A 13,260-nucleotide genomic window follows, 5' to 3' on the forward strand; every position below is an offset into this window, starting at 1 on the left:
CCACTTATCACCATGGTGCTTTCCCGGATCTAGAACTATTGTGTAACCATCTATTTTAAACTAATTTTCCCCCAATGGACCAATGAAAATAATTAATTTTCCCCCAATGGACCAATGAAAATAATTAATTTTCCCTATACCAACAAAGTTTAACTCAAGTAAAGAACAAGTGTGAAAGCTACAGTTGAGAGAAGTTTACAATGTTTAGGTTGGAAACCCGAGAGAACATTTGGTATCCCAAGCATTGATTAACCTTACAAAGTACAAAAATATCTCTTTAGATTAAAAGAAAGGCTAGTTTCTTGAATGAATGGGAAGGAAGATAATGATGCACAGCAAAATTTTCCTTCAAATTTATGTTCAAATAACACAAACGTTAACGCACAGGAACCAACCAACACCGGCAAAGGGTAGCAAAAGTTAGTTACACATGAGTATAGGAGTTCAAATACTGATCTAAAATAAAAATAAAAGATCGCCTAAAAATATTGAAAATAAAATTAATCGGATATTTTTTGAATTTGTTCAGATTGAGTTTTGAATAAATCGATTCGGATTGCGGGTTGACGTTTGTGAAATCGAATCAAACGCAAATATTTTATTTATCTTTTTTTTTAATATATAGGATTGAATTAAATCCATTCTAAGTGTAATTTATTTTATTTTTTTCATGCACAACACAAATCCATCCTAAGTGCAATTTCATGACCTTAACTATACTTGTGTGTTGACTGGAACATTAATTTCTAATTTTTACTTCATATAATTTATTTACAAGAAGTCAAAACACATCAAATTTTTAAATGTATATGAATCTATTAGCTACTATTGGACTATAATGTCTAAATGAGGTTTTGATTGTTTGGTAGTGCTAGTGTGAACTTTTTTTACTTAATTTAAATATTTTTTTAAATCATCTAAAGATAATTAAAAATATTAAAAATAGCAAAAATCAATTCAAATCAAACCACAAAATATTGGTTTGGTTCATATTCGATATTATATTCAAATTGAAACAAACCATATCGCAAACACACTTACATTTTAGGTTGTCTTGCTAGTATATACACGACTAAAGATTGCGAAAGTTGATGTTTTTTTTAATTAATAAATGTTAGTTTGTTAATCTTGTTAAAAAGATGAGTAAGAGGGATTCAAACCCCTTTCTCCCTTCACCCTTAGCCACTCTTTCCCAATATCAACCATCAAGCTAGTCTTATATCTCGTTGAGAAAGTTGATAATATATCCAAAACTGAAATTTTTCGCGATTGACAAATGCACAGCTGCACCAGCGCTCCTCGCAGCTTAAATCTCACTTGCTATGTGCTGAACCAAAGCCACACCAGTCAAAGATCATGCCTCTATGCAGTTCAGCGATGATTTTTACCAATTCAACAGTCTTTTGAATAGCATAAACTGTGACCCAAAGCTTACAAAACTGTGAAAGTCAAGTCATCCCAGAATGCGTCTAATATGAAACTAATGAAAGCTTGAATCATATAAAGTACATGCACAAATATCTTTCATTCCCTACAGATCCTTCTATATCTAAAATTTGTGGCTTCCTCCGAATAAGTCAAGTATTTTAATATTTGTGTGGTGCTTTTTAATTTTCTTTTTTAAATTACTGAACTTTACAATGTTGCATCCTTGTGGTGTAGGAACAGTGAAATATATATCAGTTGCTTCTGGCCTCATCTAATTTCTTTTCTCCCATCTAAACATACCATTCTTAGTGATATCTATATATGGGTAGATGAGAGAAACAACAAAGGGTTGTATTTTACACTTCTAGGATGCATGTGTATAATGGGTTATTAAGTAATCCAAGTATAACATCTATCATATTTTATCTTTTCTTTAACTTAAACCATGTCAAATTTTCTTTAATGTACTTTTTTGAAGTATTTTCTCAAATTTCTTTATTTGGTTTATCAATTTGTTCCTTTGATACTGATAAAAAAAATTGTTCCTTTGATTGATCAAATGTATTTATTCAACATAAAAGTGCATAGTTAATTTGTTATATTAAATTACCCAATAGCTCCTTGGATTTTACTTGAAAACTTTTACGAGGCTTCAAAGTTCATCAATGAGGAATATATTTCCTAAATTGCGTTGGAAAAAAAATGATAGTCTTAATGGAGACTACAAATTTACGGTTAAATAAATATTTATTCATGATTTCCTTCAAAATAAAATTATGCATGATCATTTAATTTTAAAAATTAATAACAAAAATATATATTTCTTTTATATTTATTCAAATCTTAGCAAAAAATTATCAAATTACTCAAATTCTTAAAAAAAATAGTTATTATCAATTACACAAGAGGACAATATCCATATATATTATCAGAGTGACATATCTTAGTGTCGTAGTTAATATTGCGATACCTCGATTTTCTTTTTACACACGTCAACCAATTCATACCAAACCTATCTCAATTGTCCATTACAACATAATCTGACGACATACAGAGTCGATCCATGTCAATCAATTTCATTGGTTTAGTTCCGACACAATATTATAAATCAAACAACTTTTGGTCATGCTTCAATTTTCCATTACAACATAATCCAACCACATACATGGTCCATGTCGTTCAATTTTATTGGTGTAGTTCCAACACAATTCATTATATAAATCAAGCAACTTCTTGGGCATGCTTCATATTTCCCCTTTTGCTTCTCTGTTTGTCATTGAAACTCCTTCACCCCCTCATATCTCCCCAATTCACCAGTGGCAAGCCAAGGCAAAACTCAAGGAGCCAGCACTGCAAAAAAGGGTATCTCATGAAGCAACAAAGTCAATCGCCAATGCCCCGTTGGTAGTATCGCTCGATACCTTAGAACTAACAAATATGTTGAGCATGTTGATTCTAACACTCCATGTACATCGCTTCTATTATTGAATATCTTGTTGTCAAGGTAATTGTCCTTAACTACATTCAATTTCTTTTTTGTGTTTTGTAGCTGTTGGATCTAGGGTTTAGAAATTAGGACTTATTTTACCTAATTTATGTTAATAAGTTTGTTTCAATGATAAACTTCAAATAATTGAAATGATGAATTTACTTTAATCGATATTAATTGTTTTTGGAAGTTTTATTTTACACTTGGCATGTTCAAGTTCTAAAGTTGACTAGAAATGCTACGATGGCCAAGAAGACTCGAATTATGTACCCATTTTTTACATGTTACAGAACAATTGGTTCGTTAAATATATATTTGATCCATGATGTTTGATGGTGTACATTTCCTGGGATGTACTAATGTGAGAGCTCTTAGACAAAATAAACTGAAGAAGTTCTATTACAATGAAGGCCATGACAATTTTTGACACCATACCAAATCCATAGGACCTCCGGGGATGCACACACTCGTTTACCAAATTACTAGAAAAGGCTATTTACCGTTGGGAGAAGTCAGCCTATTTTCCTCCAGATCATGCTTCGATGTAGAATCCCCACCCATCAATTCCGAGAAGCCCTCCACCTTCACAGGCGGGGCTCTAACCATGCTAGTGTTCCTATATGCAAACAATAAAGTCTTAATAAAGATAAGATAAACGTCACCCTAACAGCAGCATTCATTTATTTGAAGTAACTTACGGTGACTGAATTGAAGGAATCTGTAAGGAACCCATGTGTCTGAACTGAGTGCCAGATTGAGGATGGAAATTTGACATTGCAGCTATCTGTTGCTGCTGCTGCTGCTGCCTAAACTGCTGAATTTGAGGATGTCTAGAAGTGAAGGCATTATTACCATCAAGTGGTAAGTCTTGGTTTTCAATCTTGACTTGAACCAATGGTCTTTCTTTATCTATATCCATAGCAGGGCGAGGAGTAGCTGCTGCTGCACGCCTTCGCAATCTCTCAAACTGCTGCTGTTGTTGTTGATGTTGCTGCTGATGAAAAGCCATATTTTGGGAATGAATCATCTGCTGCATCTGCGGATGCATTTGCCTCTGCATTTGAAGCTGCGCATTAACAATACATTGCTGGAATCATTAATCAAGCTTAAAGAGAATGTATTGAAAAGCTCTTAATGAACGAAATCAATCAGATAATATAGGATGCAACCAATCACAAGATCACATAAAGGATGCATGCAAAAAAAAATTCAGCACAAATTCTCTTCCTTCTCATGATACCATAATTGGTGAGAGGGGCATGGCAAATTCATTTTTCTAATGCATAAAAGGGCTAATGTCAAATCATTGTTATCACCATCTGCTGAGGGTAAAAAAAGAGGAAAGGGGGATGTCTGCTGTATTTCTCCAAAGCTCAAACATAGAACTACAACCCAAATAGGACAAATTAACCTAATAAATCACAAAACTTATAACAAAATGAATGATCGTGAACAAATATATAAAATATAGCACCCCGTACTACAAATTGAACATGACTGAAAAATATGCGGCCACAGATTAAAAAAATGGCATGTGAACCGCAGTCTCATAATATTCATATTCAAATAACACTCAACAACAACAACAACAACGCCTTATCCCACTAGGTGGGGTCGGCTACATGGATCAACTTCCGCCATAATGTTCTATCAAGTACCATACTTCTATCCAAATCATTAAGTTCGAGATCCTTTTTGATAACCTCTCTTATAGTCTTTTTGGGTCTTCCTCTGCCTCGAATTGTTTGTCTTCTCTCCATCTGGTTTACTCTCCTCACTACAGAGTCTACCGGTCTTCTCTCTACATGCCCAAACCACCCAAGTTTATTTTCCACCATCTTTTCTACAATAGGCGCTACTCCAACCCTCTCTCTAATAGCTTCGTTTCTAATTTTATTCAAATAACACTCGATATGTAGAAAATATTTTTTGATGGATGCTATAAATAATGGTCACTGGCCAGACAAAGAATAAATCACAATTCAACTAGAGGCACGGGGTAATTCTGTTTTGAGGAAACACAAAATACATCTACAATAGCGAAGGGTTCTCAAAGGATCCAAAACAAGGACATTCTATGTCTCCCTGCTTATGTCCTTGTTCATGTCCATGCATCACACAAGTAACTTAAAGGATTAAATAATGGTCAAAGAAGTAGATGTAAGTACTTGTTGAGGCAGCCGAAGGGAACTCTGCTGTTGTTGCTGTAGCTGTGGCTGCATTCCATGAATTTGTTGCTGACTCTGTTGTACATTATTCTTTGAGCCATCTTTAACCACATCCACTAATGGTGTAAAATTACTGTGAGCAAAGAGCAGAAAATATTAAAATGCATCCGCTGCATGTTTAAGATGTCTTGATTTAAATGCAACATATAAATCAGGGTAACATTTTTGCCTAAAAAATCCTTGCACAACCACAAGAAATCTATCCACCAAAATGTTCACAGCACCACAATTAGTCATCATGTATCCCTCTTCCTCCCCCTTGCAGATTTCTATTTCTTGAATGTTTATAAACAAAGTAATACTATAGTATTAGAGCAATCGCCATGAACATATTAATGCACAGTAAGATTAACATATTTATCCATGCTAAAAACATTTAGTAATGAAACTAAACACAAGCAAAGTGCTTAAACTCACCTAAACCCTACTGTTTTCAGCAACATCTTCAGAAGCTCAATGGCCGAGCACTGTTTCTTGTAACTATCAGCAAGCACTCTCAAATTTGATCCTATTTTACTTATCCGTTTACTCAACACTTCAGAGAAGTCCTCAACTGAACCTTCCATGGCACCTTCAAACCCCACGCCCAACAAAATCCGTGCCACCGCCTTCTGCGACAATTTTGCTGCTTGCTCAGGCCCAATAACTTTCCCATTCCCTTCAGCTCCAAATTTCCCACTCGACACCCCTCCTCCATGCTCCACACTACCAATATCAGGCCTAACCCCGAGCCTCTCCATCATAACGGAACTCCTTGTCGCCGCAATAGGAGGCAAGGTATCAAGAACACTAAACACCTTCACAACCTTCTGGTTACTACTATTATTCTCCACTCTCTCACTCAACGGAAGCGCGCTATCAGGCACGCAGTTCAACGCGTACGCTATCTCCGGAAAAACCGGGGAATCATCATCAGCAACTAAACCACCACCACCGTTCGGTTGCAGCGCGTGATCCGTAACGGAGTTCACATCTTCCTTAAACGCCACGCGCCGCTTCTTATGATTAGTAACGTAGTTAATATAAGAAGCCATATCCGCCGGCGAACGCGACTCGCCGGAAACCAAGTTCTTATTAGCTTTGTACTTTTCAATTACTAGATTATACCACGTTTCCGGAAGTTCAGATTCAACATACCTGGATCCAGTCGAGGAAGAAGGCTTGGATTGATTCTGCATTAAATTGAAAGAACAAAATGTAAATACGGAGAATGAATTGAAAGAGAATGGTGAAGAGGTAGGGTTTGGAGGACCTTAGAGTCGGCGTCGAGGGTGAAGTAGATGTCGTCGGCGTGCAATTGGAGGTAACTAGGGTTGAGGCGTTGGATAGAGAGAGAGGGATTAGGGTTTGGGGAGAGGGAAGCGGTGGCTTTGTCGAAGAGGAGGGCGCGGACTCTGAGTTGGAGAGGGATGTGAGTGGTGGAGGTGATGAAGGAGTCCCAGGCGGAAGGGGAAGAGAGGAAGGGTGCGAAGTTGGCGTAGGTGGCGTCGCCGAGCCAGGTTCGCCACACGCCGCACGTGTCAAGCTTCCGTGCCAGTTCGTAGCCGCGACCGTCCTCCCCCAGCATAGCCATTGCCGCCGCTGCTACCACCGCCGAACGGAGTAGTGTAATCTCCCTCTAAAGCCTTTTGGTCAAACGCCTTTAACTGGACTCTCTCTACTTCATCTAACTGGGCTGGCCCAATCAAGTTTTAGCACTTGAGTTTAATCAATTATCAATTATTTTAGTACATAAATGTTATAATTAACTTAACTAGAGAATACCAGTTAAAATTTATTAACCTTATTTTGAATCCAGTGAAATTAAGTTTAAATTCTTTAAATGACATCCCGAGTTTAAATATCTTTTTGATAAAAAAAATGTGGTTATAATTTAATAAGAGAATTTCTATTAAAAGAGATTAATTATTTTTTTTGGATTAAGTTAATTATCATCAAATTTAATGACTATTTGTACCTATAATATGATTAAAAAAATATTAATATAATCCTATTTTGATTCAAGTGAAATTAGATTTAAATTCTTTAAATAAAATTTCGAGTTAAAATATCTTAGATAAAAAAATGTGATTATAACTCAAAAAAATTCTATTAAAAGACACCAATCTTTTTTTTTTCTTTCTAAAAGAGGCTAATTTTCATAAAATTTATTAAATATTTGATACTTATAATATGTTTAAAAAATTTAATACTATAATTCATTTGTTTAGGGAGAGCAGTTATGTTAAGAAATAATCAAATAGGATAAATTTAACACAACTCACATACATATTTTCTTTTAGAGAAAAAATGCTCTCAATGTAAAAGTATTTACTCAAGCAACCAATCACAATTTATCACGTTACACAATAATTCTTTAATTAAATCAAGTAATAAATAATTTAATTTAAAAAAAAACAAAACAAGTATAATAAACAATCAAAAGAATCATACTTTCTGTTTTCACATTCCGGACTAATCATAAATAAACAATTGTTGACATGATACTTCCAGAACATAATGATATGAGTTGTGCTTTGTTTTATATGTACAGCAAAGTTGGCTTCTAATGGGCGTGCCACCGTCACATTTTTTGCTAATGCAATGATAGGAAAAAAAAAAGTGTTTAAAATTCAGGAACAAACATTTTGATGTGGATAGCTCTTCTAATTTGATTATCTCATTCTACTTATATAACTAATATTACACTGCAATCTTTGTAGGATTGTTGTTATTGGTATAAATATTATTTTTTTTATAATAAGTAAAAATATTCCTTCTGAAAACATGAAGAAGTCATTACAAAAATGCTTGCAATAAGCTCATTGGGAACTAGAGAATTACTGTTAGGGTCAGTAAAAGAGTATCCAAGGAGAGAATGAAATAGCACAAGAGGGAAATTCAGAAACCAAAGAAAACAAAAAGGCCTAACTATACCACCTGCACCCCAATTATATTGAATTTTTCAAAAGCAATAAGCTAATCTTGGATCCAAGGTCTAGGGCAATATGGTGGATTTCAACCCCAAACTTAGTGGTAAACTTTACCTGTAATATCACTTTCTACCCTGTGTACCTTAAGAAACATCAAGATCCACCAGACTATTGATTCAATGCCAAACATTCACATATAAAACTATAGCTATAGCAGCTCTCATAGTCACGTATATTCATGTTCATATATGTTGTTATAGTTTGCTATGCCCCTTCTAATTTGAGTTGCAGTTTCTACGAGAGTGCTAACACTTCCAAGTCCATCCACCATGTTAAACCTATATCGAAGTAACAAAACTCACCAAAAGAATCATCCACGACATGTAAGCTTGAGCTTGTCATTAATTTGACCACCTTAGATCAATTTCGACTTAAGCATATATATAATAGCAAAAAAATAAAATAAAAAAGTTATATCCTCAAATTATTTTAAAAATAAATTAAATTGGACACCTACGTGATGAATTATAAACTCAAAATAAATCAATTTGGCAGGATGAAATTAATTAAATGTCAAATGAAAATCTCATATATCTTCTCTTATTACTCAAAAATAAACTCCACTATAAAGTATTAGCCTGAACCTTTGCTTTGCCCAAATATCCAAAATATTTAACCTGCAATTAGGCCGTGGCAATTTATGGCTTACCCTTACACTTCTGCTTTATTTAAGACAAAAAGGAATTTAAATAGAAAAAAACTAACAAGTAAAAAGTATTTTAAGTCGAATGATCCCGAATTCTATTATATTTTTTTATTCATAAATAACTTTTGTGCCCCTTATTTATAATTAGAGTTTTTATATTTCAAACACTTTTTAATATCAAACACATTACCAACAATTTTAATTTTTCTATCACATTTCATCATCTATCATGGTATCAATATATTTTATGTCTTCTCCATATATCTTTTTTTCTTATAGTTAAAAGGTACTGAAAAATGTGTGATAAGATCGCTTACGTGATAGAAACAGAAAGAAAAGGAGTAGGTGCGTATAAGAATAATATGTGTAGAAAAAATGGCATCCCTTTTGTTCTCATATGTATTGATTAAAGGATCTTTTACCGTCCTAATTCGGTGATTTGAGATATTGGCAGCGGTTCATGCCACGATAATTCACACCGTATATATAAAGATTTGAAACGTGTCCCACCGAACAAATAATAATCAGTGTAAGTGAAATTTCACATTAGATATAAATAAAAAAATTAAATAACATATAAATAAATAAAAAAACCCATAAAATCAATCTTTAAGATTAATTTGGTTGGATGGCTGCAGTGGAGAGATGATAACAACAGGACCAGAAAGACATTAAGATACGTAAGTGGTGTAGTGTCGATTCTTCTATTTGTCGGCATTGGACAACATGTGTCTACTAACATTTGGGGTGTCAAAATATATTAAATTTTATATTGGAGCAATCAAAATATTTAAAAGATCTTCTTAAAAATCACTACCTAGTATTTATCAAGTTTACTAAAAATAGCATGTAGGATTATTCTCAACAAAATATATTTTTCCGTAATCTGAGGTGCAACAAAGACGATATTAGTTGTTGAATATGGCAGAAGCACACGTGCTGATCTTCCCTCTTCCATTGCCAGGCCATTTAGGCTCCATGCTCAAGCTCGCCGAGCTTCTTGCCCTAGACAATATCCACGTCACCTTTGTCGATACCGAGAACATCCACATTCGCCTCACTCGTTTCGGGGACATTCAAGAACTCTCAGAATGCTACCCCACGCTCCATTTCAAGACCATTCCCGATTGTTACGATGAAGAAGGCGAGCACCCTGGATTCGGAGACCGTGTTGGGGACTTCATTACATCTACGGCTCAGCACGCCAAGCCCTTTTTGAGAGACATTCTGCTGTCCCAGCACAGTCCTGGAATTCCCAAAGTTAGTTGCATTATTCAGGATGGAATCTTCGGTGCCCTTTCCTCTGATTTTGCTGCTGAGTTACGTATACCACTCATTCATTTTCGAACCGTCAGTTCCTGTTGCTTCTGGGCTTATTTCTGTGTTCCAAAGCTCTTAGACTGCAAAGAACTTCCCATTAAAGGTATGGAGTACTCTACTTAGATTCAATATTCATCGCTAGCTCTCACTCTACTTATGCCATTTTTAAATCTGTGCTTTCCATTCAGTATATGTTCCAACCTCTGTTGTTGAGAAATTACAGAATACAGAACAAAATTTTCTTTAGCAGAAAGTTGTATTCATTTTTAATTAATTCCCCCCCCCCCCCTAATTACTCGAATTACTTGTACATATACAGTATAGAGTCAATTTCGGAAGATGTTATTAATTTATATGGTAGTTTTAAATATTGGTCGTTGTCGCATTGCGATTTCGTCCCGTGGGCAAATATGGTCAATGCAATCTTGATGATCCAATAGGAATTATAGTATATTCATTCAATCAACACTTGTAGACACAACTAGGAACTATCAAAACAGGAGTTGGTATCAGTGATGTGGTTTAAATACATACGAAGAAATTATAGTGTGGCGTATTGTAAGTTTGTAACTTAATTTGTAGGAGAAGAGGACATGGACCGCATAATAAGGAATATGCCAGGCATGGAAAACTTGCTTCGGTGCAGAGACCTTCCAAGTTTCTGCAGACCAAACACAGAGGGGAACTTTCTGGAGTGGGCAGTGTTCCGAACCCGACAATCACTTGCAGCAGACGCACTCATGCTCAACACATTTGAGGATCTAGAAGGCTCTGTCCTCTCCCAAATGGGTCAGCACTTCCCCAAACTCTACACCATTGGCCCTATCCACCACCATTTGAAAATCAGAAAAGCAGAATCCAACAAAGCAAAAGACATTCCCACGTTTAAGAACAGTCTTTTCCAAGTGGACAGGAGCTGCATGGCGTGGCTCGAAGCTCAGCCACAAGGGTCCGTCATATACGTCAGCTTCGGCAGTTCCACGATTGTGAAAAGAGAGGACTTGATGGAGATTTGGCACGGTTTGGTGAACAGCAAGAAACGGTTCCTGTGGGTGATGCGGCCTGACATTGTGGCGGCGAAAGACAATGATGACCGGATACCGGCTGAGGTGGAGGAAGGGACTAGAGAGAGGGGGCTCATTGTGGGGTGGGCCCCGCAAGAGGATGTGCTGGCCCACAAGGCCGTTGGTGGGTTCTTCACCCACAACGGCTGGAACTCAACCTTGGACAGTGTGGTGGCTGGGGTGCCCATGATTTGCTGGCCTTACTTTGCGGATCAGCAGATTAACAGCAGGTTTGTGAGTGAGGTTTGGAAACTTGGGTTGGACATGAAAGATGTGTGTGATAGACACGTTGTGGAGAAGATGGTTAATGATCTCATGGTTCATAGGAAGGAGGAGTTTCTTAAATCAGCTCAAGAAATGGCTATGTTGGCTCACAAGAGTGTTACTCCTGGTGGTTCCTCTTACTCTAGTTTTGACGATTTGATTCAGTACATAAAATCAGCTAGCAAGGAAAAAAATTAATTAATACTAGCGGAATTGATTAAAATTTCTTCTAGTAAGCACGGTTCACTTCCAATTTGGGATCCTGAAGATGTTTCTACACTATTTCTTTTGTTATACTTTCTGATGCTTCGGTCTACCTTGGCAGCGATGGGGCTCAAGTTGTTTTTGGACTTGTCATTGCAGGCAATGCAGTTAAGCACTGTTTTAGTCAAATTAACCAAAAAAACAAAAACAACAAAATTGTTCTTCAAGAAGGGTTATTCCATTTGCTAATTTTTTTCGTTCATAGTAAAAAAATATTAATAATTAACATCAACCAAAATTGGTTTGTTCAGGACCAGCAAAATGGATTCAAATCCCATAACTATTTAGTGTGGTGTATGCTTTGATTTTCTTATTAAAAAAATAAGTTTCTAGTAGAATTCAATACATAATTTCTGATTCAATGTCAAGGTTATCTAAAATTATTTCAATTGAAAATTAATTCTAGATATAAAATCAATTTTCGGATGATTCAACATGAATTGAGAAACACACACATACAAAATATCTAAGTTTTTTTTTTAAAGCAAAATATATGAGAGAGGATGCTAAAGAATGAAGCACAAGGAATTCTCATTCAAGCACCAGCTAGGAACTGAACAAATATACTAGAGTTGTTGCATATTGTGCAGATCTACACCAGTACCATGCAAAGCCTATATCCATACCCCTAATATAGAAAGGAAAAGAAATAGGAACTCATTGTTGATGTAAAACGGTATTTGAGCCAATTATCCACTAATACAAGAGATATATATAGTGATGCTTGCTCCAATTCAAGACTAGGATCTCACATTTGCTTCATGACTTCTTCCCAGTTTAAGTAGAATCACAGGAAAATGACTTGTCTCTTGCCACCCAAATAAAAGGCTATAGACCACATTAAAGCAAAACAACATACATGACTCATCCACAAATCCTTTAGCTTCCAGATTCTATAGTATTAACTTCAATATTAGAATTGAAAAAAACTCCTTAGCCTCTTTCGTCCTCACTGATTTAGGGGGGTGTATTGGATTAAGATTTCAAAGGATTTTAAAAGACTTTTTTATGATTAAAAAGTCTTGTGGTATTCAATCAAGACTTTTATAAAATATAAACAAATCTTGTGGTATTCAATTAAGACAATAAAGATTTTTTTTTCAGGGCAACAAAATCTGTTGGTATTCAATTGAGATTTCTTACCACTTTTAAAATGTCTTTTGGTATTCAAAAGTAAATAGATTTTGATGGATTCTTTTGTGGAATGGATTTTGAGAGACTTTTTAGTTAGAAATACACATAAAATACTCCTCCAACAATCTCACCCAAACCCTTGAGACTTTTCATAATCTTCCAAAGACTTTTTCTTCTCCTGCCGAACAAGACACAAACCACTACCAGGTTCATTTTCTTACAACTTTTCAATCAATTTTACCTATTTTTTTAATGGCAATCGATAGTCAATATTGTTCATACTATATGTATATTACGCAAATCAAAAGAAAAGGGTGTTGTATATGCTTCTCAAGATTTCGTATTCATATTGTTTTCAAAGTTCAGGCAATGAATATGCATCAAAAGAATGGCAATTGATATGCATCAAGATTTCATATTGCTTTTTTTTAGTACTGTATATGCAAATCAA

General features: G+C 35.3%; 2 protein-coding genes across 4 annotated transcripts; one reads left to right on the forward strand and one right to left on the reverse strand.

Annotated features, from left to right (window-relative positions):
• Positions 1-2,403: 2,403 nt before the first annotated feature.
• On the reverse strand, positions 2,404-6,810 carry LOC114409175. Of its 3 annotated transcripts, none has more exons than XM_028372544.1 (6): positions 6,398-6,810; positions 5,563-6,317; positions 5,086-5,218; positions 3,616-3,971; positions 3,418-3,533; positions 2,404-2,778 (listed from the first exon to the last, which is right to left on the reverse strand). In XM_028372544.1, the coding sequence occupies exons 1-6, from the start codon at positions 6,716-6,718 to the stop codon at positions 2,765-2,767; spliced, it is 1,695 nt and encodes a 564-aa protein (XP_028228345.1). In that variant the 5' UTR covers positions 6,719-6,810; the 3' UTR covers positions 2,404-2,764. The 3 variants fall into 3 exon arrangements, with proteins under 3 accessions (XP_028228345.1, XP_028228329.1, XP_028228336.1); XM_028372528.1 differs by having other exon boundaries at positions 3,616-3,983; positions 6,398-6,809; XM_028372535.1 differs by lacking the exon at positions 2,404-2,778 and having other exon boundaries at positions 3,160-3,533; positions 3,616-3,983; positions 6,398-6,808.
• Positions 6,811-9,602: 2,792 nt separating this feature from the next.
• On the forward strand, positions 9,603-11,842 carry LOC114409193 (7-deoxyloganetic acid glucosyltransferase-like). The gene is made up of 2 exons (XM_028372556.1): positions 9,603-10,186; positions 10,666-11,842. The coding sequence occupies exons 1-2, from the start codon at positions 9,685-9,687 to the stop codon at positions 11,607-11,609; spliced, it is 1,446 nt and encodes a 481-aa protein (XP_028228357.1). The 5' UTR covers positions 9,603-9,684; the 3' UTR covers positions 11,610-11,842.
• Positions 11,843-13,260: the final 1,418 nt, after the last annotated feature.

Source organism: Glycine soja, chromosome 1, assembly GCF_004193775.1.
Source record: "Glycine soja cultivar W05 chromosome 1, ASM419377v2, whole genome shotgun sequence".
Lineage (NCBI taxonomy): Eukaryota > Viridiplantae > Streptophyta > Magnoliopsida > Fabales > Fabaceae > Glycine > Glycine soja.

Coding starts and splice junctions, on each gene's coding strand:
- LOC114409175 (XM_028372528.1), bottom strand. CDS start 6,718: ATGGCTATGCTGGGGGAGGACGGTCGCGGCTACGAACTGGCACGGAAG. Junction 5,219..5,562: donor CTGAAAACAGTAGGGTTTAG/GTGAGTTTAAGC, acceptor CTTTGCTCACAG/TAATTTTACACCATTAGTGG. Junction 3,534..3,615: donor ATTCCTTCAATTCAGTCACC/GTAAGTTACTTC, acceptor GTTTGCATATAG/GAACACTAGCATGGTTAGAG.
- LOC114409193 (XM_028372556.1), top strand. CDS start 9,685: ATGGCAGAAGCACACGTGCTGATCTTCCCTCTTCCATTGCCAGGCCAT. Junction 10,187..10,665: donor CAAAGAACTTCCCATTAAAG/GTATGGAGTACT, acceptor CTTAATTTGTAG/GAGAAGAGGACATGGACCGC.